The sequence below is a fragment of the Doryrhamphus excisus genome, linkage group LG11 (genome assembly GCF_037039965.1).
Source record: "Doryrhamphus excisus strain RoL-2023G ecotype Guam linkage group LG11, RoL_Dexc_Guam_v1.1, whole genome shotgun sequence".
NCBI classification, from domain to species: Eukaryota; Metazoa; Chordata; class Actinopteri; order Syngnathiformes; family Syngnathidae; genus Doryrhamphus; species Doryrhamphus excisus.
Genome location: NC_136367.1, coordinates 6,849,981 through 6,874,765, shown reverse-complemented (window position 1 = coordinate 6,874,765; position 24,785 = coordinate 6,849,981). Strand labels below are relative to the sequence as shown.

The window sequence follows — 24,785 nt, the reverse complement described above, 5'->3', positions numbered from 1 at the left end:
TCCAAGTCCAGCACCTATTGTAGTCATCACCTCCATTATAACATCACAGATGTGTACCAGATTGCTAGCTCAACTGGTAGCACTACAGATTCATGGTGCAAGAGACAGTGGTTCAATACCCGGTCAAGTCAAGTGTAGTTGATGATTTTGCTGTTTCTCCAAGTCCAGCAGCTACTGTAGTCATCACCTCCGTTATAACATCATAGATGTTTACCAGATGGCTAGCTCAACTGGTAGCACCACCGATTCATGGTGCAAGAGACAGTGGTTTAATACCCGGTCAAGTCAGGTGTAGTTGATGATTTTGCTGTTTCTCCAAGTCCAGCACCTGTCGTAGTCATCACCTCCGTTATAACATCATGAATGTTTGCCAGCTGCCTAACTCTGCTGGTAGCACCGTGGTTTTATGGTGCAGGGGACCAGGGTTCAAATCCCGGTCAAGGTTACTCAAAATGGTAGGGCGTTGACTTCCCAGTGGGCGATCAATGAGGCACTTGCAAATAGGGACATAAATAGGGACCTGGAGGATGCCTGGACTTCACATTATGCCAGCTGAAATAAAGCACCTGGACTTGGTTTCCTGCCTGGAAATCCTGGCGCTAACCCGAGCTAGTGGGTCCTCAAACTGAGCCTGAAGTACCGCTGGAAGCTTCTGACCTTCAGAGAAGTGACGGCGGTGATCTCAGTCATGGATGATGAGAGAAAAAGCAAAAGAGGCGGGCTCCCTCGGGTATGGGCGGGGCAAACTCCAGCTTTGGGCTGTCATTTCTGGGCACATCGTATCATACAGCATCCATATCAAACTAACCTTAAACTGTCATATCAAGGCAGGGATCGCGGGCCGCGAGTTTGAGACCCCTGCCTTAGATCATAAGCTGCTGACAAAGGCTGCTTCCTGATGCTAAGCTGCTGCTGCACGCTTGAAATATGAAGGATTATTTCTATAAAGCTGCTGCCTGCACATCCTGTGGCCTCACACACACTCGTACACACACTCGTACACACTCGCCAACTCTGTTGCGACTGCAGTTAAGCCGATTTTGTTATCAGTCGTCAAGCGGTACACATGTGACGTGTGAAGAGCATCCTTGAGGACGTTGAGCTCTAAACTTCCTGTGCGGTTTTTATTAATGATGTCGCTAAGTGACCAGGTCCTTTTTTAAAGCATTTAATGAAAAGAAGACATGCTGTCAACGTCTGAATGGAACAATAACGACTTGAAGGGGGGGGGGGGGGTCATCACATCAGTATGGCTGTACAAAAACACATTCAAACAATCCAACAATTAGTAAACATGCTCGGCTTCTTCACACGTTTCACTCCAAAACTTCTTGCTTTTTGGTTTCCATATCAAAACAGCAAAATATCTTTTATTGTGTAATATTTATCCAAAACACTTTTCACTTGAATAACAGGCCACTTGTTCATTTGCAGGATTCTTGTTTTTAGGCAACAGATGAAATGATAAGAACATGAAAACACAACACTTTCCAAACAGCAAGGACTCGGGTCTCGGGACCCACGTGACCAATATTGGCTTAATAAGTTTGTGCTCAGGCTCCGCCTCCTCCATCCGGGGAAGACTTGGACGTGTGCATAGCGCCTCCTTGTGGAAAGTCAAACACATTCAAACACCAAAAACCAATACCTTCAGTCTCATGTGGAAAACTGGGCTCTTCAACGCCTGGTATGGTGTACATGTACGCGTGTTTGTACGCGGGTACACGCTAATACATACATGGGTACGTGTGTACACGTATACCAGTGCTGCTACTGTGTAGGGAGGGGGGGGGCTGGTCTCAAATCAGCACCACTTCCTGTCTTCATGGAAAGAAACTCTGACATCCATCAAGACGAGGCTCCAGTTCTGACCTGGCAGACGCTGGAAGGAGACATCTCCATCTCCACGTGTTGCTGCTCATCTTCTCCAGTTCTCCTCCTCGTGCATCCAAGACAGACAGTACTAATGGATGGAAGAGATTTCAAAAGACAGGAACAGTCGGGTCCATCTCTCAGGCGTGGTTGAGATGATTGGTCCATCGAGATGACGAGTCCGGGATGATCTGCTACAAAACTGATGGGAGTTCGTCTCGTCTTTGGCCTGGAAGGGTGGACTGGGGGGCGCGGGGTCAAATTCGTATCTGGTAGCCGTCGGCGAGTGTGCTGAGTTCCGGAGGTTTCTTCTCCACCGACGCTGGCCTGACGGAGAACGCAGCAGCGGAGATGTTATTTGGAACATCGCTAAGTTTCAGTTGGATGAAGGCTTTTTGTCAGCATAACGTTCTCCAACTCCGCCGTCGATCCTGGACTTAGCCAAAATATCCAACAGCCATGCCGAACCATCAGCTGGTTCCTAATTGCTGTGGAGGTTCGCACCTAGGAAAGGTGCATTCTAAGCTCTTAGCCAGTGCACTTCTGCCCCCTTGTGGCCGCTTTTAGGGATTAAAACTGCACTAATCGTGATTTCTATTCTATTGTGTGCTTGCGTCATCAAAAAAACGTAAAGTACATATAAATACGTCTTGAGATGAGGTGTTCGGGTTGAAATAAAACATCTAAGTACATATTTGGTAGCAAATGAGTTAACAGTGTTCCTAGTGACTTGTAGAAACGCTGCAGGAGTCATGTGACCTGTCACCATCACAAACACAAGTGATGTGAGGGGAGGGGAGGTGGCAAAGGTCGGGGCGGTGCCACGTCGACATTAATTTTGCTGTGTGCCGACTTGGCGACTCGCAGCTGTCGTCCAAGTCAGCTCGTGTTTCATCTCGACGCACAGCTGACAGTGCTTATGCACGCTCTGTGTGTGTGTGTGTGTGTGTGTGTGACCGTGTGCGTGTGTGTGTGCGTGTGGTCCTGTCAGGCCAAAGCCAGGGCGTAGCGTGCGCGACAGCATCGTGTCCAAGTGGACAGACGCCTCGTGACAGTGAGACCACTTACGATTTGTCTCTGCGATGCGCCGGGCGGTGCTGCGGGCTGCCCTGGCGGCGGCGTGGCGACAGAGACTTCCCGCGGCTCCGCTCCTTGATTGGCGACTGAGCGCTGGAGGACTTGAGGATCTGATGGGAGAAGAAGAGCGAGCGTTAAGGATTGGCGATACGGAGGCGCCGTACGGTGTCACGTAAACGTAGCGACATCGCCGCCATGACGGATACAACCACAGACAGATAACACTCTGTGTGCGTGTGTTGACTTTAGGGAGTCGGTCGGGGAAGAAGTGTCGACTCGGCACACGTGGTGATGACTTCTCCTGGCTCACATGATGAACAGCTGGGAGCAGCTGTTCATCATGTGATCGCTAATAAGTGGGTCAGTGTGTGTGTGTGTGTGTGTGTGTGTGTCTTATACAAACCCTTACCCAACTTTGCATCAACAGTACACATCATGCAACATTACGCTATGCTAATATTAGCCTGATGCTAACAATACCTGGCTGCTAACCCAACCAGAGTGCCATTAGCATAGCGCTAAGGTGATGCAGCGTTAAGTGTCGTATTGAGAGCAGGCGCTAACAGGTGCTAACATTAGCTGCTAGCATCAAACCTTGCACAACATAAACACACAATGAAGTCTATTTATAAAAAAAGTCATTCTTTGGGATTCAATGGAGATTACAACAAAGCTTCGCACAGCTGACAGTGTGTGTGTGTGTGTGTGTGTGCGTTGACAAATGACTGACCTACATAGCATCCCAGTTGGGAGTACTACTACCTGACACTACACGCTTGTTACTGCTGGTGTGTTGTTGATTCCCGTACCCAACTTGGTACAACATGGTTTGTACTATGGAGTATTGTATGAGTACCACGTGAAGCTATGGCTACTATTTACTACCACGAAGGCGTGTCGTGTGCGTACCTTCATCCGCATGTCGCGCCCGTGTTTCTCCAGCTCCTTCTTCATCTCCTGAGGGCCCAGTTTGGCCGCGTTGAGCACCAAATACTTCCACTCGATGGACTGGCACACGTGGGGGTCGTGAGGCACGTACAGGCCGATCTTCACCTGGGGGTCATGTCGTATCACTCGGCTCAACTTTATTCGTACGGCGTCCAACGACAACACAATGCCAACAGGTAACGTTGACGCTTAAGGTTTGCTTGACTAGAAGGTCAAGACATGGCCACCTTTGTTCACTAGTAGTATCACTACAGGTAGCACTACTAGGAGTAGTATCACTAGGGGTAGTATCACTAGTAGTATCACTAACAGTAGTATCACTACGGGTAGCACCACTAGGAGTAGTATCACTAGGAGTAGGATCACTAGGAGTATCACTAGGGGTAGCATCACAAACAGTAGTATCACTAGGGGTAGTATCATTAGGGGTAATATCACTCGGGGTAGTATCACTACCTGACAAGGAATAGTAGCACTAGTACTGATACCACTAACAGTAGTATCATTAGGAGTAGTATCACGAGTACTGATACCACTAACAGTAGTATCACTAGGAGTACTATCACTCGGAGTAGTATCACTTGCTGATGAGGAATAGTAGCACTAGTACTGATACCACTAACAGTAGTATCACTAACAGTAGTATCACTAGCTGACAAGGAATGGTAGCACTAGTACTGATACCACTAACAGTGATAGCAGTACCACTAACAGGAGTATCACTGGGAGTACTATCACTCGGAGTAGTATCACTCGCTGATGAGGAATAGTAGCACGAGTACTGATACCACAAACAGTAGTATCACTAGGAGTACTATCACTCGGAGTAGTATCACTCGCTGTTGAGGAATAGTAGAACTAGTACTGATACCACTAACAGTAGTATCACTAGGAGTAGTATCACTAGCTGACGAGGAATAGTAGCACTAGTACTGATACCACTAACAGTGATAACAGTACCACTAACAGCAGTATCACTAGGAGTACTATCACTCGGAGTAGTATCACTCGCTGATGAGGAATGGTAGCACTAGTACTGACACCACTAACAGTAGTATCACTAGCTGACAAGGAATGGTAGCGCTAGTACTGATACCACTAACAGTAGTATCACTAAGAGTAGTATCACTAGCTGACGAGGAATAGTAGCACGAGTACTGATACCACTAACAGTAGTATCACTAGGAGTACTATCACTCGGAGTAGTATCACTCGCTGATGAGGAATAGTAGCACTAGTACTGATACCACAAACAGTGATAGCAGTACCACTAACAGCAGTATCACTCGCTGATGAGGAATAGTAGCACTAGTACTGATACCACTAACAGTAGTATCACTAGGAGTAGTATCACTAGCAGATGAGGAATAGTAACACTAGTACTGATACCACTGACAGTGATAGCAGTACCACTAACAGCAGTATCACTAGGAGTCATATGACTATCATGAGAAGTAGTAGCACTAGTAGTGTAACGGTAGCAGTGTTATTTGTTCACAACGACTACTTCCTGTAGTATCCATGTAGTACACACGGTACAAGTACCAGGAGTGCGGTGTGACGCTACCTTCTTGAGGCTGTGCTGGTATCGCTTGTAGGAGCTCTCGAACTCGGCCACCAGCTCGCCGAGGGTCCGGTGGATGAGCGGCTTGTCCATGAGGTCCGGCCGGCGGCTCATGCCCAGGGAGCCGTAGCGGCCGTTGGAGTAGACACCCAGCACCACGTGGTGGAAGCAGTGGCCCGAGAACTGAGTCTTGAAGCTGATGGGGAACCTCTCCAGGGACGTCAGGCCGTTGGTCAGGTAGCTGGAAGGTGGATGGAAGGAAAACTCTGGCTTGGCCTGATCCACACAACACACCTATGCTAGGTACTGGTGTGATGCTAGCCCATTATGTCAAAATGAAAAAAAAAACTAATCTTACTCAGAACAAAAAAACATTCCCACCTTTTTCGGTTCTGTAGTAATTACTAGTAGAACATAGGTAAGTGACTTTGCCACAAATGTAGCCACATATATTAAGCCAACATATCTAACAACTATACCACAACATAAAAACGACCCAAGCTAGCTAACGGTAAATAGGTGTGAGGAAGTGAACGAGTTAATGAAGACGAGTACACGTGAATTCCGATTCAGTAACCAAAAAAACGTCTCGTTCATGACTCGCACATCTCGACTGCATAGTGTTGATCTTCGGCGTGGGCACTCATTTGATCATCAAATAATGTAATTCTGTTCCGAATTTCAAGTGTTTACTTTTTGCGGATGCAGCGAGCCGGTCGGATTCGGGTAGACTCCGCCGGGACAATGATAGCAGCAGCTTTGAATGTTCGACTGAGACGCGGTAAAGCCTCTCAGCCTTAAGAACGATGTGTGTTGCGGCTCTTATGCTTTTTCTAAAAAAAACAAAAAATAATCCCGTTATCGCCAGTGAATGTTTATAAAAAGACAAACATTCTGCGGGGCACGCTAACAGTACACTTTTGCACATGACATGCACAGGACAAACAAAAAGGGTTTCTATCTATCTTAATCTGCTATTTATACATATACCTATAGTAAGGTCTCGCAGTTGTAATATTGCGCAATACACACACACATATATATATATTGCATGGCGTGTATGTGCGCGTTCATGACAGCCGCCAGGAGACGCTATTTGAAAAGGATTATTATGACGACGGAGATAGGCCGGGCCTCATAGCTCAGTGGTTAGAGCACTGGTCTTGTAAACCAGGGGTCGCGAGTTCAATTCTCGCTGGGGCCTAACAGTGTTTTTTCAAAAATTACATGTTTTTACAAAAACAACTTTTACATACATAATAAATACCTATTATCTTTAGTATCTGTTTTTAACTTGTCCCTTTGCTAATTACTTGTCTGCTTTTGCCTTTTTCTGGTATTACACCTCAATTTATCTCCCTCCTTTCTTCCGGTGGCCAAATCCACTCTCTGATAAAGTCGCCATCGCCTGCTGAGACTCGTGCCAGTCGGAAACGTTCAAAAGCCCCAAAAAAGCTTTCCGGAGCCAAACCACAAGGCCATTGTTCACAGTTGGTCGTATTGCTAATTGAGGCTGATTACAACCGGAGCTTTCCTAAACACTCAATCATGAAGCTGTGTGTGTGTGTGTGTGCATGAGACAGTACAGGGGGAGTGGTGAACTTTGAAGTGAGCTCTTGTTGCCTAGTAACAAGGCTGTAAGAACTGCAGAGGATGGTGGCGTGGTATGTTCGAGTGCATCGGGTTGTCTCACAGGTTTCACATACCCACAAACATGTGACCTTGTGGTCCAGGTCTAAATGTGTGTGTGTGTGTGTGTGACCAGTTAATTGGGGGACAGTTTGTTCAGCTGCGGGACAAAAAGCTGTGTCCGCATTTGGGACATTTGGGGCGGGGGAGGGGAGTTGAAGGCGTACAGTTAGGGGGAGGTCAAAGCGAGGCTGGCGTTACCTTTGTTGTCACATGAGTGTGCAGCAAAAGGATACATTCCCAAGATGACGGCCTCCAGACATTTGATTGGCAGAGACTCCCTGACCATCTCTCGTGCCGTCTCCATCAAGCTGCCAGAGGAAGAGAACATGCGGTCGTTGTTATTGGGGGGGGGGGGGGGGGGGCATGAAAACAGCAGCATGAAGTGTTAACTGACCCGCACAGTGGACGGTTCTTCTTGATCTCAAAGAACTGTGTGCCCGTGTGGTTGTATCTGGAGGGCGGCGTTAAGGACCGGTCACGGTGTTTGTGTGTGCAAACATGACGACGACCGGGAGCAATAGGACCATCTGTTGCCACGCCGACGGGGCCGGCGCGTCGCCAAAAGGATACTGCAGAGCCTTCATGAAGTTCTGGACCACCACCAGCCAGTCGGGCACCGACATGGACGGCTTGAAGTTGGGGAGCGCGGGGATGTGATGCTGGCGTGGAAAGAAGGCGGAGGTTAGATGTCGTCATGCCTTGTTTGGAAAAGCCTTGAAAATGAAATGTCCCGCCCCGCTTGGAGGAAACGTGGACGCTGTGGGACGCCGTTCATCCATGGCTTCTTCTGATGGAAGTGACAAGCCCGCACCGAGATGATTTGGTCTTGTGCTCCAGTGGTCACACTAGTACACCACGTCTCTTTGTCTTCTACTGCTGAGTCAATCATACTGACAACTGAGTCACTAAACGTCTATAAACATGGCTGTGCGAAAAAAAACCACTGATCTGTGTAGCATTATAGAGTGTGCATACAAGGAGCTGGGTTGCTAATAGCTGTTCCCCACCACCCACCGATCAGTGGCTAAGTTAGACGTCACCGATGCTGTGGAAAACCTAACGCTAGGATATTTGCCACGCCTGCAGCTGTTAGTAGGGCCACATCGACCTTTAAGATCACAGCCAGAGGTCACGAATGTGGCTTAGTCATGCGCCTGTGTGTGTGTTAGTGCAGGAAGTGTGCTCCACAGTAATGGATGTGTCACTTCCTGTGGCGTATATTTCCACCCAGCATTGAAAAGCAGCGCAAAGCAGCAAATAAAGGCATAGCGATCCAGCACTTTCACACCCGGGAGAAGATCAGTTAAATGAGTTCAGTAAGATCCACTAAGTCATCCTTTTTATTGGACACATCGTCTGGCGCTCATGCACAAGCTAAAGCTGCTTCCTGCTGGCTCAGTCAGCAAGACAGGCGGTGATCCCTCGCTTTCATCATCATCATCATCATCTGGCATCAGGTCAGAGCTGCCATGCTATACGGCGAACATCGCACAACAGAACCTCCATTCAGGGAGGCTACGTGCCTCATTTCCATTACGGGTCTTCAAGGTGGACCTTGGACTTTACCGGCAGTCGGGATTCAAACTGAAGGCCGAACGATCACGATGGTGGCAGTCAGGAGTCACAAAAGTCACCACAGACACACAAAGCAAAGCTGTGCCTTCCTTCAGCTGACAAAAGGTTTAGACGTGAAGTGTCTCTCTCTCTCTCTCTCTCTCTCTCACACACACACACACACACACGTGTTTAGTGTGAGTAACACTTCCTCTGAGCCAGCTGCACCAGGCCCTCCAGAGTGGACCAGCAATTAAACTGCCTCCCTTCCTGTTTTCCACCCTCATCCTCCTCTTCCATCCTTCCTCTCCTAATCTTTCTGCACCTCAAACAGCGACCACAATGATGACCTTTTGACAAGATTACACGGGATGGTGTGCCTAATAAAGCGGTGTGTGTCGTGTGTGTGTGTGTGCGTTCCTATTAAGTCCATTTGGCATCCAGAGATTATCCGCTACCCAGATTGTACTAGAGGGATTATTTGTGCTCTGCTATTGAGGCCATGCAGGCGGTGACACGACAACGCCGCCGTGTGAGGTTCCGATGCTGGCTTCTTCTACATTGGTGGGTTCTAGAGGAGCATTTGGGTCAGTGCAGCAGTAATAAATACACCAACTGGACTGGAACACGAGAAGAGAGAAGACTCAACATTTTCACCACAAATACATTTGTCCCGCCACAAATAGATCTGGCAACGGCCTTTTGGTCCTTGATCATAAACATGTTATGTCTGGGAATGTCACTTGTCGTTCCAACACCGTACAGTACATGGCATCGTAACTTTGCTTCTAAATGCACCTAGTCTACCTAAGAAGAATACGCTGCAAGAGGTATCAGTGCTGCCAATTTGTTGCTATATTTAGGTAGTATTTATACCGCAAGCAACTTTCTCTGGTCTAACTGGACACTTGTGGTAGATGGGCCCCTAGCCCATCTAAAAGCGCACCCAGGCGGCTCCATCTTGTTTATTACATAAAAAGAACAAGAACAAAAACAAGCAAATAACATTATTTTGTAGTCATAAACATGTTTTTGGCTCACGTCTTGACTCCATCAAGGCAACGGCACATATAGACTAACAATCATTCCCACCCACATTCATACCTATGGACAATTGAGAGCGACCAATGAAGCCAACATGTTTTTGGAATGGGGGAGGAAGTAGGAGGACTTGGAGAAAACACACTTGATTCATCAATTCATTGTTTTCTGATTTCAGCCTCTTTCTGAACATGTTTAAAAAGTCATCCATAAAAGCAAACCAATTATCTTGCCGTTTTACACCAAACAGCATATCAACACACATCAGTTTGACTTTGGAACCATTTTTGCCACTTTTCCGATTATGACAAACCACTGTTCATGCTTGGTTCAGTTTGACTTGGCCCGCCACTGATGCAAGTAAAACGGAACATTTTCAACTCAAACTTCTCAAATGTCTTCTAGTTGGGGGGACAGTTTGTAAGACAACACGAGACGCCGTATGTCTCTTTATGGTTGGACCCACGGCACATGAAGTCCTGGGCCCCTTGCTCCAACATGACGTCCATAAACATGGTGTGACCTACTTTTGGGGAACAACCAACTAGGTGACAATCACTGCTGTAAAGAAACACATGTAGATATGCTAAAAAGTTATATTATATATATATTTTTTTTAAAAGCCGCACCTCAGCTTTGTCATATTGGTGGAAAATGACGACTTTGCAATGTTTTTTTTTTTACCTTTTCAAAATATTTCACCTTTCTTCTAATACACTTTCTTTGTGTAACACTTTGTGTAACATTACATCTTTTCCCCAGCCTAATTTTCCAAAAATTACAACTTTTATTTTAATTTTTATTCTTATAAAATCACAGCTACAACCTTCTTCCTCTCCTAACTCCAACCTCAGCCTCGGGTCTGACTGAGGACTGACCGAGTTCCTCACCAGGGACGCTTTGCTGCCACATGACCAGAACAGGGAGACATTCTGCAGCAACAACCAGCATTTGTCTCCGCTCTTTCCTCACCAGCTCCATTGGGATTAATGAAGATCAAATTATGTCTACCATTTAGTTTGGCGTGACTGAAGTGAGCCCAGCAGCAGCACTCATGCGCTCGGTGGCGTCTGACACCATACACGCAGCCTCCAGGGCAGAGAAACCCAAGCCGTCGCTCTGCAGCATCCATCTTGTCAAAGATTGTTGACGTGGTGCTTACCTTGGGCAGATATGCAGCGTTGCGTATCCTGTCCACCATCTCCTGACCCTCCGGGTGCACGGCGGCCACATGGGTCCACATCCTCTCCCAGGTACCACCCTCAATAGGGAACCCACCGCGGTTGACATAGAAAAGAACCCCTCCATCCTTCTCTTCTTCCTCGGCGGGCGAGTGGGAGCCGTTGTTGGGGCTGGAGGCACTCGACTCCTCCTGGGCACTGTGGCGGAGCAGGCAGTGAGCGCTGGTGCTCTTGGAGCGGCCCTGCCTGCTCAGCTTGGCCGGGGTGGTGCCGGTCCGGTTCGGGGAGTTGGGTCCAGTCATCGGTCCCAGGAGGAGGAGGACAGTGAGCTGGAGGGGGCGGGGGGTAAAAGACTACAAGAGCATCTCCCTAGTGTTGAGTGGTGATGGGTGCATGGTGAAGGTCATGGCAGAGACCTGACAAGAACAAAAAAGGAGAAAGATCAGCAACACCGTATCACATCTTCTCAAAAACACAGCACTTCCACATCACACCAACTGCTGCTTCCTCCTGTGGAGGACCTGACAATACAAGAAAACGGACCAACTCTCACAAGTGTTTTATCCACTCCAGATCACTACTACCTTGTCTCACAAACAAACATGGCGATGACGTCAAAAGTCACAGTGACGTCTGTCCACTCACTCTGATACAAAGTCTAACGAAGTTTCTCCTTTTTGAAATACTCGACGCATTTCCATATATTTTATGTCAATAGGAAAGCAGCAACGTTATTTCAAACTTACTGCATCGTCCGCCGATAACACATTAGCGAAGTTAGCGCTCGTTACAACCAATAAAAGCGTGTTTGCCGAATAAAAGAGGACTATAAACTAGTGTGCACCCATGTGGCGTGTCCTCGCCGATACTGTTTTAAATGTTCTTGTTGTAGTAACTTCACCTCCAGTCTGTCAAAGCAGCTGTTGACATCAGTACCACTGCCGGAAATAACATACAAGTGGCTTCAAAGTAAACGCCTTGTGTTTAACAGTTATGTAAAAAATATGATGCGGTAAATCGTGTACGTACACCAAAGTTGTAAGTACACGATTTAGTCCGAATGTACATTCAATCAACAACTGCGGCCAACGAACATAATCGACCCTCGTGTTGTGTTGCAACTTTGAAACGCCTACCCGGAAGTCCCGCCAGCTTTAAATAGTAGCTCGTCTGCACCATATAGTATCACTCCCAGTAACCGGGAGAAATGACCTCTTCTGTGCCTTCTCCGCCTTCAGCAGCCTTCCCGTGGGCTATCTTGTTAGCAAGGTCGACTTCATGTTGATTAACCCTCCTTCCTCGACAGCTTCTTCCATGATTAACCGCCGAGGAGGCGACGATGCGGCTCGCTACTCTCTGTTGCAGGGTTCTATAGGTGCCTCTCGACGGCTTTCTATTGGTCCAGCCAACAATGAGGGGCGGGACGAAGGCGCCTATCAGACAGGCATTCCTCTCCGATTGGTTGATTCTTATGTTGGCAGGCGTTAACAAGTGATACATCTGCAATGAATACGATTGTGCAGTCAACTGTTGATATAATAATATTAGCACATTTTAAACTTATTGAATGTGATTGATATGTGCATTTATAGGAATAATCCTTATATAAACATACAATAATAAGAAAACTGCGTACACCTGTATCAACACAACAACATGAAGCTGCTTCCTGTGTCAAATGTATTATTGCTAATGTGTTTTAATGTAACCAATGAATTAAGACTGAAGTTATGTTACAGCCCCCCCTGCTGGATCTACAGTATATCCACAGAGGAAAAAATACACCCTTCGTTTGTATGATTTTGTGTCAATTATTACTAACACGTTTCCTGATATAAGTATGTGTTAATATATATTACTATGTTAAGTCATTATCCTTCATAGTTTGATTTTTTAGACTGACGTTCATCCAAACAGAGAAAAAGTCGAGTACTCTTACACACTTTTTAGATGCATTTGTATTTTGTATAACTAAATTAAACTAAATTCATTATGTTTGCATGTTTAATGAGTAAGACTCCAGCATACCTCCGACCCTAGTGAGGATAAGCGGCAAAGAAAGTTGATGGATGGATGGATGGATGGGTTTATGAGTATAAAACAGTTTGGTGCTGTTGAAGGAACTGGTGACCTCTGGTGGTTGAAAGTAACAATGACAACCGAGTAGCCCTCAGACGACGTTTATCTGATATCAGGAATTGTTCTTGTCTATCACATCCTAAAAAAAAAACCCAAAACAAATGTGAGGCTTCGGACCTACATTTGGTGAAAGGTTAGAAAACCAGCCTGACCAGAAAGTCCCCGCCCCTCTTGAAGATATCACCTTTCACATTGCAACATATTTGTGTTCTGTAAGGACATGCAGGCAGAGGAACTCACTTCAAGTTAGAAGATGGGACTGCTGGAAGTATTTCTCCAGATGGACAGCTGTGTCCCCCTGTTAGCCGCTGCGGCGGTCCTGCTGCTGGTCTACTTTGCTTCATCCACGTTAAACTATAGGGGGGCCAGCAATGAGCCTCCGGGACCGCGACCACTTCCTTTGCTGGGAAACCTGTTGCAGCTGGACCTGAAGAGACCCTACAACACGCTGGTGGAGGTACCGCACCGACACCGACTATTCCACCGTCATGAATAGACGATCTTCACATTGATCTTCTCTCGTAGCTCTCCAAGAAGTATGGCCCCGTGTTCACCGTCTACCTGGGGTCCAAGAAGGTGGTGGTTCTGGCCGGCTACCAGACGGTGAAGGAGGCGCTGGTCAACCATGCAGATGAGTTTGGAGACAGAGACATCTTACGCGTGGTGACGGAGTACAACAAAGGACACGGTGAGTCATTTTTTAAGAAGAAAACATCAAGCGATCCTATTCTTGGAGTCGTCTCTGGACGTTGGCTTCCTCAGGGGTCTTATGGAACAATGGAGACTCATGGAAGGAGATGAGACGCTTTGCTCTCACCAACCTGAGAGACTTCGGAATGGGTAAGAAGGCGTGTGAGGACAAGATCATTGAGGAAAGCCAACACCTCATGGAGGTCTTCAGGAAGTTCAAGGGTAAGGCCATGTTTGTAGAACTTAAGGACTGTACAACTTGAGATTTTATTACTTCTGCACCGATCGATGGTTTCAGGAGAATCCTTTGATAGCACTCAGCCCATCAACTACGCCGTCTCCAACATCATCTCCTCCATCGTTTATGGAAGCAGGTTTGAGTATGACGATCCAGAGTTCACAGCCATGGTGGACGGGATGAACCGGAAAATCCAGCTGGCTGGCTCGCCCTCAGCTCAGGTAGCGCCTCCCTCCTCCCCATCTTCATCCTTGTCTTCTTCACCATCGGTGTCTCCTCAGGTCTTCAACATGTTCCCGTGGCTCGGCAAGATGCTGCCACAGAACAAGGAATTCTTCCGTCTAACCGAGGACTACAGCAGGAAGAATCTGGAAATATTCCACCGTTTGAAAGAAAGCCTCAACCCGCTGATGTGCAGAAGCTTGGTGGACGCTTTCTTTGTCCGCAAGCACCAGCTGGAGGTGCGTCCAAACGTTGGAAGAAGCTAAAGACCTTTTCCAGCCCGTCTTGGAACTATCTTGGCTGTCTCGCAGGAGTCTGGCATCACCAAGAGTCACTTCCATGATGAAAACCTGATGTGGACGGTACAGAACCTCTTTGCTGCCGGCACTGACACCACGGCCACCACGCTGAGGTGGGCTCTTCTCCTCATGGCCAAGTATCCAAACATCCAAGGTAAGGAGCTGCCCTCACATCCCGCACGCCTCCACACCAGCTCCTGAAGGTACGGGTCCCACCTCAGAGCAGGTCCGTGAGGAGCTGAGCAGGGTGATCGGGGACCGGCAGGTCCAGGTGGAAGACAGGAGGAACCTGCCCTTCACGGATGCCGTCATCCATGAGACCCAAAGGGTGGCCAACATCACCCCCATGGCACTTCCTCACAGGACCAGCCAGGACGTCACCTTCAAGGGGCACTTCATCAAGAAGGTCTGACAGAGAAGACAAGACAGAGACGTAAACATTCACCTCACCATCTGTCTCCAGGGGACCACCGTCTATGTCCTCCTCATGTCTGTCCTGCACGATGAGGAGCAGTGGGAGAAGCCACGTTCCTTCCATCCTGGCCACTTCCTGGACAAGGACGGGAACTTTGTCAAAAGAGATGCCTTCATGCCATTCTCTGCAGGTGGGTGTTTCTATATGGTGGGTAGGTAGGTAGGTAGGTAGGTGGGTAGGTAGGTAGGTAGGTAGGTAGGCAGAATCCATGTCATGACAGTCATCACATGTACAGAAATGACAGGAAGAGAACGCAACAAAGTTCCTCATGCGAGTCTCAGCGTCTTGGTTCTCCTGTGGTCCAGGTCGACGGATCTGCTTGGGGGAGAGTCTGGCCCGCATGGAGCTCTTCATCTTCTTCGTCACGCTCCTGCAGCACTTCCGCTTCACCCCTCCCCTGGGGGTCTCTGAGGACCAACTGGATCTGACCCCGCGGGTGGGATTCACTCTCAGCCCAACCGACCATGAACTGCGAGCTCTCTGCATGTAGTGTTTCATGTACACCTTTACCTACTTAATGTAGTGTTTCATGTACACCTTTGCCTACTTGATGTAGTGTTTCATGTACGCCTTTGCCTACTTGATGTAGTGTTTCATGTACGCCTTTGCCTACTTGATGTAGTGTTTCATGTACGCCTTTGCCTACTTAATGTAGTGTTTCATGTACGCTGATAGGTTAATGTTCATTGAAGTTATCATATACGTGTTTGACTGTGAACACATTTAAACGTTGTATGTATGTACCCTGTATCCTGCTGACCTTCGGATGAGTGTCCGTGTGGAACAAAAGGCTCCAAGACACTCAAGATTGTGAAGAAGAAACAGAAAACATCTGACCACAGCAGCACACAGAGGCACGACGAAGTCCACCAATTGTCTTCTTATCAGACATCTAAATGCGATCAACTGTTTGGTTGTGTAAGCTTGATCACATCACATTGCAACAGCCACTTCCCTGTCCTTTAGGGCTGCATTGTGAACTTTGTAACTTAGGGAAGACCCCACGAAAATAAAAAGGGAGGCAACGGAGAGTGTACTCAGAGCGGTTGGAGATTGTATGCCAAGTACATCTCTTCCGTTTCTCCTCACGAGTCTGAGTACATCTCTACCGTTCTCCTCGCGAGTAAAATTGAAAACTGCTGCCTTCTTTCTTCCTTTTCATTGTCAAGGTGCTTGGACCTGACATATGCCTTTGCCTACTTAATGTAGTGTTTCATGTACGCCTTTGCCTACTTAATGTAGTGTTTCATGTACGCTTTTGCCTACTTAATGTAGTGTCTCATGTACACCTTTACCTACTTAATGTAGTGTTTCATGTACACCTTTACCTGTACACCTTTACCTACTTAATATAGTGTTTCATGTACACCTTTGCCTACTTAATGTAGTGTTTCATGTACACCTTTACCTACTTAATGTAGTGTTTTATGTAAACATTTACCTGTACACCTTTACCTACTTAATATAGTGTTTCATGTACGCCTTTGCCTACTTAATGTAGTGTTTCATGTACGCCTTTACCTACATAATGTAGTGTTTCATGTACGCCTTTGCCTAATTAATGTAGTGTTTCATGTCATTCAAATGAAATTCAAACGCCAACAAATGAATAAATAATTTTAACAATATGACAACAAATCACGCTCAAATCAACCTTTGACACCCTGAAAGGTGAAAAATGTGAAAAAAAGAAGCTGAGGTCTCCGATATTGATTTTTATGGAATCATCTATTTTGTCACTATTGTGATTCTTATTGGATGATTAAATATGTGTATTATTCAGTTTGAATATAATTCATTCATTCATTTTCTACCGCTTATCCATTCATAAGAATAATGCAGTATAATGTCTGGAACCACAAATGGCGAACTCGTGTCAAAGTGACGTCACAGCTTTGGTCCGCCTTCAAGTGGGTGTCCTCGTAGCAGACAGGCGGCCCGCCCCGTGGGTTGGAGTTGTCGTCTTCAGGGCCAGTGTTCCGGGGTAGGACAAAAGAGACATTGTGGTTGGGAAACATGGAGCTTGTGGACGTTTTTGTCCCGCCGAGTCTCAGCTCGGCGCTCGGCGCTCTGCTGGTGCTGCTGCTGGTCTACGTGGTCTCCTCTTCGGCTTCCAGCTCTCGGGAGTCCCGCAGGGAGCCTCCGGGGCCCAGGCCGCTCCCCTTGCTGGGGAACCTGCTCCAGCTGGACCTCCGCAGACCACACTGGACCCTCATGGAGGTGAGCGAGTGCGAACGCGGCTGTGACACGGACGCGCACTGCTAATTGCCGCGCGTTTCCTCACCCAGAAGTAGAAGTTGCAAGTTAAGACGCATTCAGGGTCTTGTTTATTTTGGACTCTAGATGCCAGTCGACCATGGTAATACCACTGTGCCCTTTTGGTGTCTTTCAAATTGCCTCCCTGTAATAAAAACATCTGAGAGTCCTTCTAAAAAGTAAAGTCCACGGCTGAGCTGAATGCGGGCTACTTCATGGTGACTTTGGGAATTTGTGGCTTCAGTGAACTGATAACCCTCTAGGGCAGGGGTGTCAAAGTCAAATGGATGGAGGGCCAAATAAAACATTTGGCCACAAGCCGAGGGCCGGACTGTCCAATCTTCATTAAAACCAAGATTTAACCTACTGAAAACATAACAAATATATTACAATATGATTGGATAAATAAAGCAATATTTTCTTATGACTGTCAGTCATTTTTAATTTCAGCAGGCACAAAATACAAATGTCCTTTATATAAAAAACTCATAACATAAAATTTATGTTATGAGTTTTTTTTTCGACTGGGCTTTTCTGAACAGACTCTGTCAAGATGTGAGGCCTCGTTTTAATTTCTCGACCTTCTGTAGCCTTTGTTCCATGTCCAGAATCTTGTTTTTGTCTGTGTGTTTTGTTTCATGATGCCGTCTCATATTATATTCTTTCATCACCGCCACATTTTCTCCACATAGAAGACACACAGGTTTTCCAGCTCCATGTACTCCAACTCCCACCTTGTTTGAAAGCCCCTGTTTTCACCGTCCACCTTCCGTTTTGCCATTGTTGATGGGTATCTGTAAATTAACTTTTGCTGTTATGCTAATGACTGATGCTGAATGACTGCTGAATAAATTAAGCCGCCTCCCGCTATGCTCCTGCTCGCGCGTCCCTGTTGCATTGTTGGAAATGTAGTACAGTTTATCTGCGGGCCGAATCTAATAATAGATTAATATCATCACGCGGGCCAGGTAAAACCCTCTGCCTTGACTCTTGACATATGTGCTCTAAGGTGAACCAGTCCTTCCCTCTGGTTAATCACCCATTTGTTCACATTTTAAAAGAATTTCCCCGAGGAGAAATCATGTGTGAAAAGAAGGGAAGCAGTTTTAAAACAATAAATCATCTTCTGTGATGTCATGTATAGATTGGTGAAATTGTTTGACTTTAGAGGTTTTTGTATTTATGTGTGCCTTATTGCAAAGTGAGACTTTTATTTTGAAATGTCTGCCTCACCTGGTCCAAGATGTCCAAGAAGTACGGACCAGTCTTCACCTTCCACATGGGGCCCAAGAAGGTGGTGGTCCTGGCCGGATACAAGACGGTGAAGGAGGCTCTGGTCACGTACGGAGAAGACTTTGGAGAGAGGGAACCTTTGACCACCGTCAAGGAATCCAAGCTGGAGCACGGTAAGAACACACACACACAAACACACACACGTGAGGTTCCAAACACCGTGTGTGTTCTCTTGAGGAGTCATATGGAGCAACGGAGAATCGTGGAAGGAGATGAGACGCTTCGCTTTGACCAACCTGAGAGACTTTGGAATGGGCAAGAAGGCGTGTGAGGACAAGATCATCGAGGAAAGCAAACATCTCATGGAGGTCTTCAACAGCCACAAAGGTACACAACCACAACATCTCGTCTCGTCCGCCATTCCTGATGCCTTGGTGTCGTCGCAGGGGAAGCGTTCAACAACAACCAGATCATCAACTACGCCGTGTCCAACATCATCTGCTCTCTGGTGTTTGGCAGCCGATTCCGCTACGACGACCCCGTCTTTGTGGCCATGGTGCAGCGCACCAGCAGGAGCGTCCAGATAGTTGGTGCTCCAACCATGCAGGTCCTCCTTCTCATGCAACCTTATTGAGGTTAAACATCTCCTGGCGAGACAACAAGCAGTTAAACAACAACCACGCTGACTGAAGCAAACACAAACGTTAGTGAAGAACATTAGTTTGTCTTGCCTGGCTGCCTGGAACAAACTTCCACACGGCATGGGAGTCTCCTGGGCGGTACCCTCAAAGATCCTGCTCTTGTCTCCTTCATCTGTGAGAAGCTTACACAAACAAGTCATTGTTCTTCCACAGCTGTACAACATATTCCCCTGGTTCGGCAAGTGGTTCTTCTCAGTGAGAGAGGAGCTCCGCAGTCTGGGAATCGCCAACCGCAAGCAGGCCATGGAGCTGGTCCAGGGCCTGAAGGAGACACTCAACCCGCACGCCAGCAGAGGCCTGGTGGACACCTTCCTCATCCGCCAGCAGCACCAGGAGGTCACCCAACACAACATGACACGTAGTCTGGTGCTTTAGATGCAAACAAAAAACCCAAAACAGCACAAATGGTCCTTGATCTTCCAGGAGTCAGGGAATGTGGGTCACTTCCACAATCCGAACCTTCTGATGACAGTGTCCAACCTGTTTCTGGCTGGCACGGAAACCACCGCCACCACACTCAGATGGGGTCTTCTCCTCATGGCCAAGTACCCAAAGATACAAGGTAAGGGGTTACACGTGCCTGAGGTGCCTGAGGTGGCTTCGTTGAGAAGTACTGACCATCAGATGGAGATGTCGGTGAAAACATCAAGCAGCAAGCATTATGACTAAGCTGCATGTAAACTTTCAGAGCAGGTCCGTGAGGAGCTGACCAGAGTGATTGGGGATCGGCAGGTCCAGGTGGAGGACAGGAAGAACCTGCCCTTCACAGATGCTGTCATCCATGAGACCCAGAGGGTGGGCAACATCATCCCCATGTCGCTTCCTCACAGGACCAGTCGGGATGTCACCTTCCAGGGTCACTTCATCAAGAAGGTCTGCTGGAGGAGAACGTAAAGATTCTAGGATGCAAATGGATGTGATGTGAGTCTGGATGTCGGTCTCCAGGGGACGACGGTGCATCCTCTCCTCACGTCCGTCCTCTACGATGAGGATGAGTGGGAGAAGCCGTACTCCTTCCATCCCGCCCACTTCCTGGACAAAGACGGGAACTTTGTCAAGCGAGACGCCTTCATGCCCTTCTCTGCAGGTGGGTGGCTTGTCCGTGGGGGGTGGCGTCCACCCTTCACTGGCCCCTCCTCCTCAAGTGTCTTTCTGCCTCATCCAGGTCGCAGGGTCTGCCTGGGAGAAAGTCTGGCCAGGATGGAGCTCTTCATCTTCTTCGCCACGCTTCTGCGGCACTTCCGCTTCACTCCTCCCCCGGGGGTCTCGGAAGACCAGTTGGACCTGACTCCACAGGTGGGCGCCACCCTCTGCCCGGCACCCCACAAACTGTGTGCTGTCTCATGCATGTGAGGTTAGATGGAGAGCGCTCTCCGCAGTTTGACGGTATCTTTAATGTTCCTGGCGTATTTGGAGAGAACAATCACTTGTTGGTAAAATTAAATGATCTATAAAATGTAATTATGTTTGAAATCCTCTCTGATGATTTCCTAATGATATGCTTTGCCATGGAGTCATATAGGAACAAATTTAACAATTTGCTTCCATTTTGATTAATCTTTTGGGACGGCATAGATTTTGGCTTTGGGCCCTCAGAATCGTGAAATGTACAACACTAATTATTTGGAAGATATTAAAAAAAACAACTGTGTACATCTATGGATGGGTAACATGAAAAATGCCAAAACCAAAGAACCAAAACGTCTGAGAAAAATGTAGAAACTAACAATGCTAAATAAAAGGGCGAGGAACCAACACATGCAAAGAAACAGAAGCAATGAGGCAGCCCAGGAACATTCATTCATTTTTTACCGCTTTTCCTCACGAGGGTCGCGGGGGGTGCTGGAGCCTATCCCAGCTGTCTTCGGGTGAGAGGCGGCGTATACCCTGGACTGGTCGCCGGCCAATCACAGGACAGCCCAGGAAGATGCCGGAGATAAATGAGTTATGCATGCAAGGGCAGAAAAAGACTGAACATAAAAAACAAGAAGCAAGACTTAGCGTGCAAGCTAGTAGCAAGGAAACGGAAGTCGTGGCACACAACAGAGAAGTCAGGTGAACACGGGAAACCAAATCTGGCATCTTTATCGTGTGCCCGCAGGGTTTAGAAATGTGGTTGTTCCACCCCCATCGAGCAGATCAAGTTGCCTGCAAACAGTGCAGAAGAAAGCGGATCAAGAGTTGGTTGGGCTGCAAGCATTTTCTTTAAAAACAAAGAAGACAAAGGGAAGAAATGTTTGCCCTTGGGCTTGGTTCAAGCTCTGCGGGGTCCAACATAATCGTGGTATCACTTTTTTACTTGCTGATTTGGCAGCCAATCAGACGACCATAAAGCCGCCGCATGCAAGCCAAAGAATACAGTTGAAGTTTTATGCAAGTTTTCCACCATCCAAAGTCTGATCCGTGTCAAAGATTCATCTTGTCAAGAATAAATAACATGATGCGTCTCATAAAGGGGGCGGTCCTAAACTTTTACACGATGACTCATTTCCTCTTTCTAATTGCTGCCGTCATAGCCTGGCGCAATCCTCGGCGTCTTCCTGACGGCGGCGTAGGTGACTTCCTCTTCCTCCCGTCTGACCTGCACGTTTTGTCATGGTGTTATTCCAACATGAGCAAATGTAAAAAAGTGAAGCCGAGTCAGGCTGGAGTGGGACGCTCTCGACGCCATGTCCCGTGTCCCGCTCACCTGCTGTTTCTCCGAGCTAGACTTCTGCTTTTTGTGGCTCACGACCGCGTACGTCATGCTCGGGCTCTCTGCCTCGTTCTCCAATGCGGCCTGGACACATAAAACAGTGACATGTTGATTGCCATGACAACAGCTGCAATCGCTCCCCTGCCGAGTGGGCCACCTTGTGGGCGGAGCTTTTCTTGTCGAGGTCGCAAGAGATGCTGGCGTACGTCACGTGGCTCTCATCCTACGATGAAAACAAACAATAAACAACTTTATTTATAAAATACATTTTTAATGTTATATAAATGTTATATATTTCATTCATTTAATATATAGGCACAATTATTATTACATTTTTAAATATATTTACTTTGATTTAATATTTAATATATTTTAATATAGAATATTCTGCTGTAATTGTTTCAAGGTTATTAATTCATATTTACCATTATTATTAGTAGTGAATGTTCTAAAATTTAGATTTTACTGTTTAATATTTCCATATTTATTATTTAATGATGCCACAATTTTCAGTTAACAGAAGTGTGTTGTGTTTTATTTTTTCTTTATTTACCATTTTAATGTTCAACATTATTATTTAATATTAAATGTATTATTTGTCGTCACCACAATTTAATATTTTAATATCTTTACTATTACTATTTTGCCACATTTAGGGTAATGGTTTGGAACACAGACAGTGTTGCAATACAACTTCTGGCCACAAGTGGCAGGACTGAGCCAAGGTGGCCTATGCAGTATTTCATCAGCTAATCACATCTTGTTTCTACAGGAAGTGTAGCATATAGTATAACAGCAATGAAATAATCTATAATAGTTGTATTGTTTTAAAAAAGTACTTACATGTTTTGGTAACTCTGCAAAGACAAGGTAGAATAATTAGTATCAGCTGTTTAGTGCTGAGGTCACATGACCTCTTCTTCCTACCCTGTGTTGCGTCTCTCTTCTGCCTTGTCTTGGCGAGGACGGCAATGGCGAGGATGACCAACAGCGCCAAGACCCCGACGGCAGCGCCGACGATGATGATGATGAGCTGGGTGCGGTCAGGGGGCGGACCTCCAGGTTGACGCCCCGCAAATGCTGGCGTGCTCTCGGCGTGGATCTTCACGGCGCCGGCCTCCACATACTGACACGTGTACTTCCTGTCGTGACCGTGCTGACGCTTCACTTTGATGTATGACTCGCAGTTCAGCTGCTGGACAAACTCGTGTCCGATGCCGCCTACCGGGTGCAGCTGCAACCCTTCCTCGTCCACCCACCGAAGACTCTCCTGAGTACATTGTCTCCAGTAGTTGGTCAGGATGCACTTGAGGGTCACGTGACCGTCTCTGCTTGGATCAGCGTCCTCAGGAGATGACACTGTGAGATAACAAGACGGGAATGATGTGGTCAAAGTTCACGTCCCTGCTCCTAATGAGGACACTCACGGGTCATGACAGTCAGGAACATGTTGACTTCCCTTCCCGTCCTACACGTGTAGTAGCCCGCATCTTCGCCCGTCACATTGCTGACCACCAGAGAGCAGTTGTCCGTCACACTCAGACGATGGGCTCTAGGCTGGTTCCGCACCACCTGACCGCTTTGCACCTCCTGGACCGTGTTAAGGGGGTCTTTGCTGTAGAGCCACGTGAGGGTGGGGCATGAAGGCTGGGGGCAGGGCAGGGTGGCCACACCCCCCGCATTGGAGAAGAACACAGCCTGCCCGCTGATGTCTACAGGACAGCCAATGAAATGACATTTTACACTCGAAATTAGCTTGATTGACGGCAAGCTATTTGAGACACAAACAACAGCTCCTATGCAGGGTGCAGACTCGTAGTGGATCCACATTTCACTTCAGTTCAACACACGCTACTGAATTAAGCTTGTTAATTAATGATTAATGATTAAGCTGTGAGATGGACAGGTTGCTGCGATTCCAATAATGGCAAAAAACACCAATAATGCACCCATTAAAAACCACTTTGTTGATGGTCTAAATGCTATTAAGTGCCTCTCAGTGATTGATCTTTCTTGAAAAATCTTGGTGAATTTTCTTCTCATATGATTTTACTCCCACAATATTAGAACCTAATTTTCCAAAAATGACAGCTTTATTTTATTTGGTTTGTTTTAATATTAAGACTTTAAAAGTAAGATATTTATATTTATTTTTAATTTATATTTAATATTTCAACTCGATGCTACTAAAATGATTATACTAAATTCTCGTATTTTTACTTTATTATTGCTGCTATTTTTCCCCATTTCTGCTGCCCCCCCCACTCTTTCAACTGTCTTCCTGCACATTTTGTTGTGCTAATTAAAACTTTATACCCATAATATTTTCACTTTATTCTTCTATCAGAACTTTTTCTACAACCTATTTTTGTCATACGACTTTAAAAAGTCTCTAATATTTATAGCATGCCGTATATATTTGATAGTAATATACTATTTAATGTCAATTTCGACTTGCAAACTTTGAAATATGGCGAAAGAAATCAAATTACCTTCGAAGCCAAGCAGAAAAATCAAAACAAAAACTTCCAGCGCGAACATCCTCGATGTGGCGAGCGAGTTATTTATTGTTCGGCGATAAGCGATTTCCTTATTGTGGTAACTTCGACACGAACAGGGAACAGGAAACATCTTTCACAGGCAAGGAGGCTTCGATCATGTTGATGGCAGCACAATCATCTCCAAAGCAGAAGTGGGGGTGTCGTCAATCTGTTGCAAGTTCTATGCTTCATTTGCTGCTAAAATGTTTTTGGAGTGAACATGTTTACACAAACGTGATTGAAAATCAAAGTTAAAGTGACATTAATTTAATGCCTTATTATCATTGTGACAAATATGTCACCTTGGGCTTTCCGTAGCAATTTGAAGGCTAAACATTGTTTTCGATGATTTTATTGAATATAATAAG

The 24,785-nt window shown here is 46.6% G+C and overlaps 4 protein-coding genes and 1 non-coding gene across 10 annotated transcripts; 3 read left to right on the top strand and 2 right to left on the bottom strand.

The window, feature by feature from the left end:
- Window positions 1–1,145: 1,145 nt before the first annotated feature.
- vash2 (vasohibin 2) lies at window positions 1,146–12,302 on the bottom strand. Of its 4 annotated transcripts, none has more exons than XM_058045970.2 (9): window positions 12,066–12,302; window positions 10,911–11,345; window positions 7,724–7,812; window positions 7,548–7,604; window positions 7,387–7,461; window positions 5,465–5,702; window positions 3,859–4,002; window positions 2,941–3,059; window positions 1,146–2,199 (listed from the first exon to the last, which is right to left on the bottom strand). In XM_058045970.2, the coding sequence occupies exons 2-9, from the start codon at window positions 11,229–11,231 to the stop codon at window positions 2,130–2,132; spliced, it is 1,113 nt and encodes a 370-aa protein (XP_057901953.2). In that variant the 5' UTR covers window positions 11,232–11,345; window positions 12,066–12,302; the 3' UTR covers window positions 1,146–2,129. The 4 variants fall into 4 exon arrangements, with proteins under 4 accessions (XP_057901953.2, XP_078650741.1, XP_057901952.2 ...); XM_078794615.1 differs by having other exon boundaries at window positions 12,142–12,299; XM_058045969.2 differs by lacking the exon at window positions 12,066–12,302 and adding an exon at window positions 11,676–11,921.
- On the top strand, window positions 6,593–6,665 carry trnat-ugu (transfer RNA threonine (anticodon UGU)). The gene has a single exon. It is a non-coding gene; the product is annotated as a tRNA-Thr (tRNA).
- A 982-nt stretch (window positions 12,303–13,284) lies between the features above and the next one.
- Window positions 13,285–16,121, top strand: LOC131098495 (cytochrome P450 2K4-like). Its single transcript, XM_078794612.1, has 9 exons — window positions 13,285–13,525; window positions 13,594–13,756; window positions 13,831–13,980; window positions 14,057–14,217; window positions 14,278–14,457; window positions 14,530–14,671; window positions 14,739–14,923; window positions 14,981–15,122; window positions 15,298–16,121. The coding sequence occupies exons 1-9, from the start codon at window positions 13,322–13,324 to the stop codon at window positions 15,480–15,482; spliced, it is 1,512 nt and encodes a 503-aa protein (XP_078650738.1). The 5' UTR covers window positions 13,285–13,321; the 3' UTR covers window positions 15,483–16,121.
- Window positions 16,122–16,913: 792 nt separating this feature from the next.
- Window positions 16,914–21,635, top strand: LOC131098511 (cytochrome P450 2K1-like). Its single transcript, XM_058045968.2, has 9 exons — window positions 16,914–17,212; window positions 18,492–18,654; window positions 18,719–18,868; window positions 18,928–19,088; window positions 19,336–19,518; window positions 19,606–19,744; window positions 19,871–20,055; window positions 20,128–20,269; window positions 20,348–21,635. Exons 1-9 carry the CDS (start codon window positions 17,009–17,011, stop codon window positions 20,533–20,535), a joined length of 1,515 nt encoding a protein of 504 aa, XP_057901951.2. The 5' UTR covers window positions 16,914–17,008; the 3' UTR covers window positions 20,536–21,635.
- On the bottom strand, window positions 19,777–24,707 carry LOC144901256 (uncharacterized). 3 transcript variants are annotated; one of them, XR_013629426.1, is made up of 7 exons: window positions 24,370–24,707; window positions 23,305–23,589; window positions 22,805–23,236; window positions 22,721–22,734; window positions 22,035–22,100; window positions 20,995–21,961; window positions 19,777–20,583 (listed from the first exon to the last, which is right to left on the bottom strand). XR_013629426.1 is itself a non-coding variant. In XM_078794614.1 (7 exons), exons 1-7 carry the CDS (start codon window positions 24,506–24,508, stop codon window positions 21,680–21,682), a joined length of 1,110 nt encoding a protein of 369 aa, XP_078650740.1. In that variant the 5' UTR covers window positions 24,509–24,705; the 3' UTR covers window positions 20,818–21,679. The 3 variants fall into 3 exon arrangements, 2 of the variants coding, with proteins under 2 accessions (XP_078650740.1, XP_078650739.1); XM_078794614.1 differs by lacking the exon at window positions 19,777–20,583 and having other exon boundaries at window positions 20,818–21,763; window positions 21,872–21,961; window positions 24,370–24,705; XM_078794613.1 differs by lacking the exon at window positions 19,777–20,583 and having other exon boundaries at window positions 20,818–21,961.
- Between the last annotated feature and the right edge of the window lie 78 nt (window positions 24,708–24,785).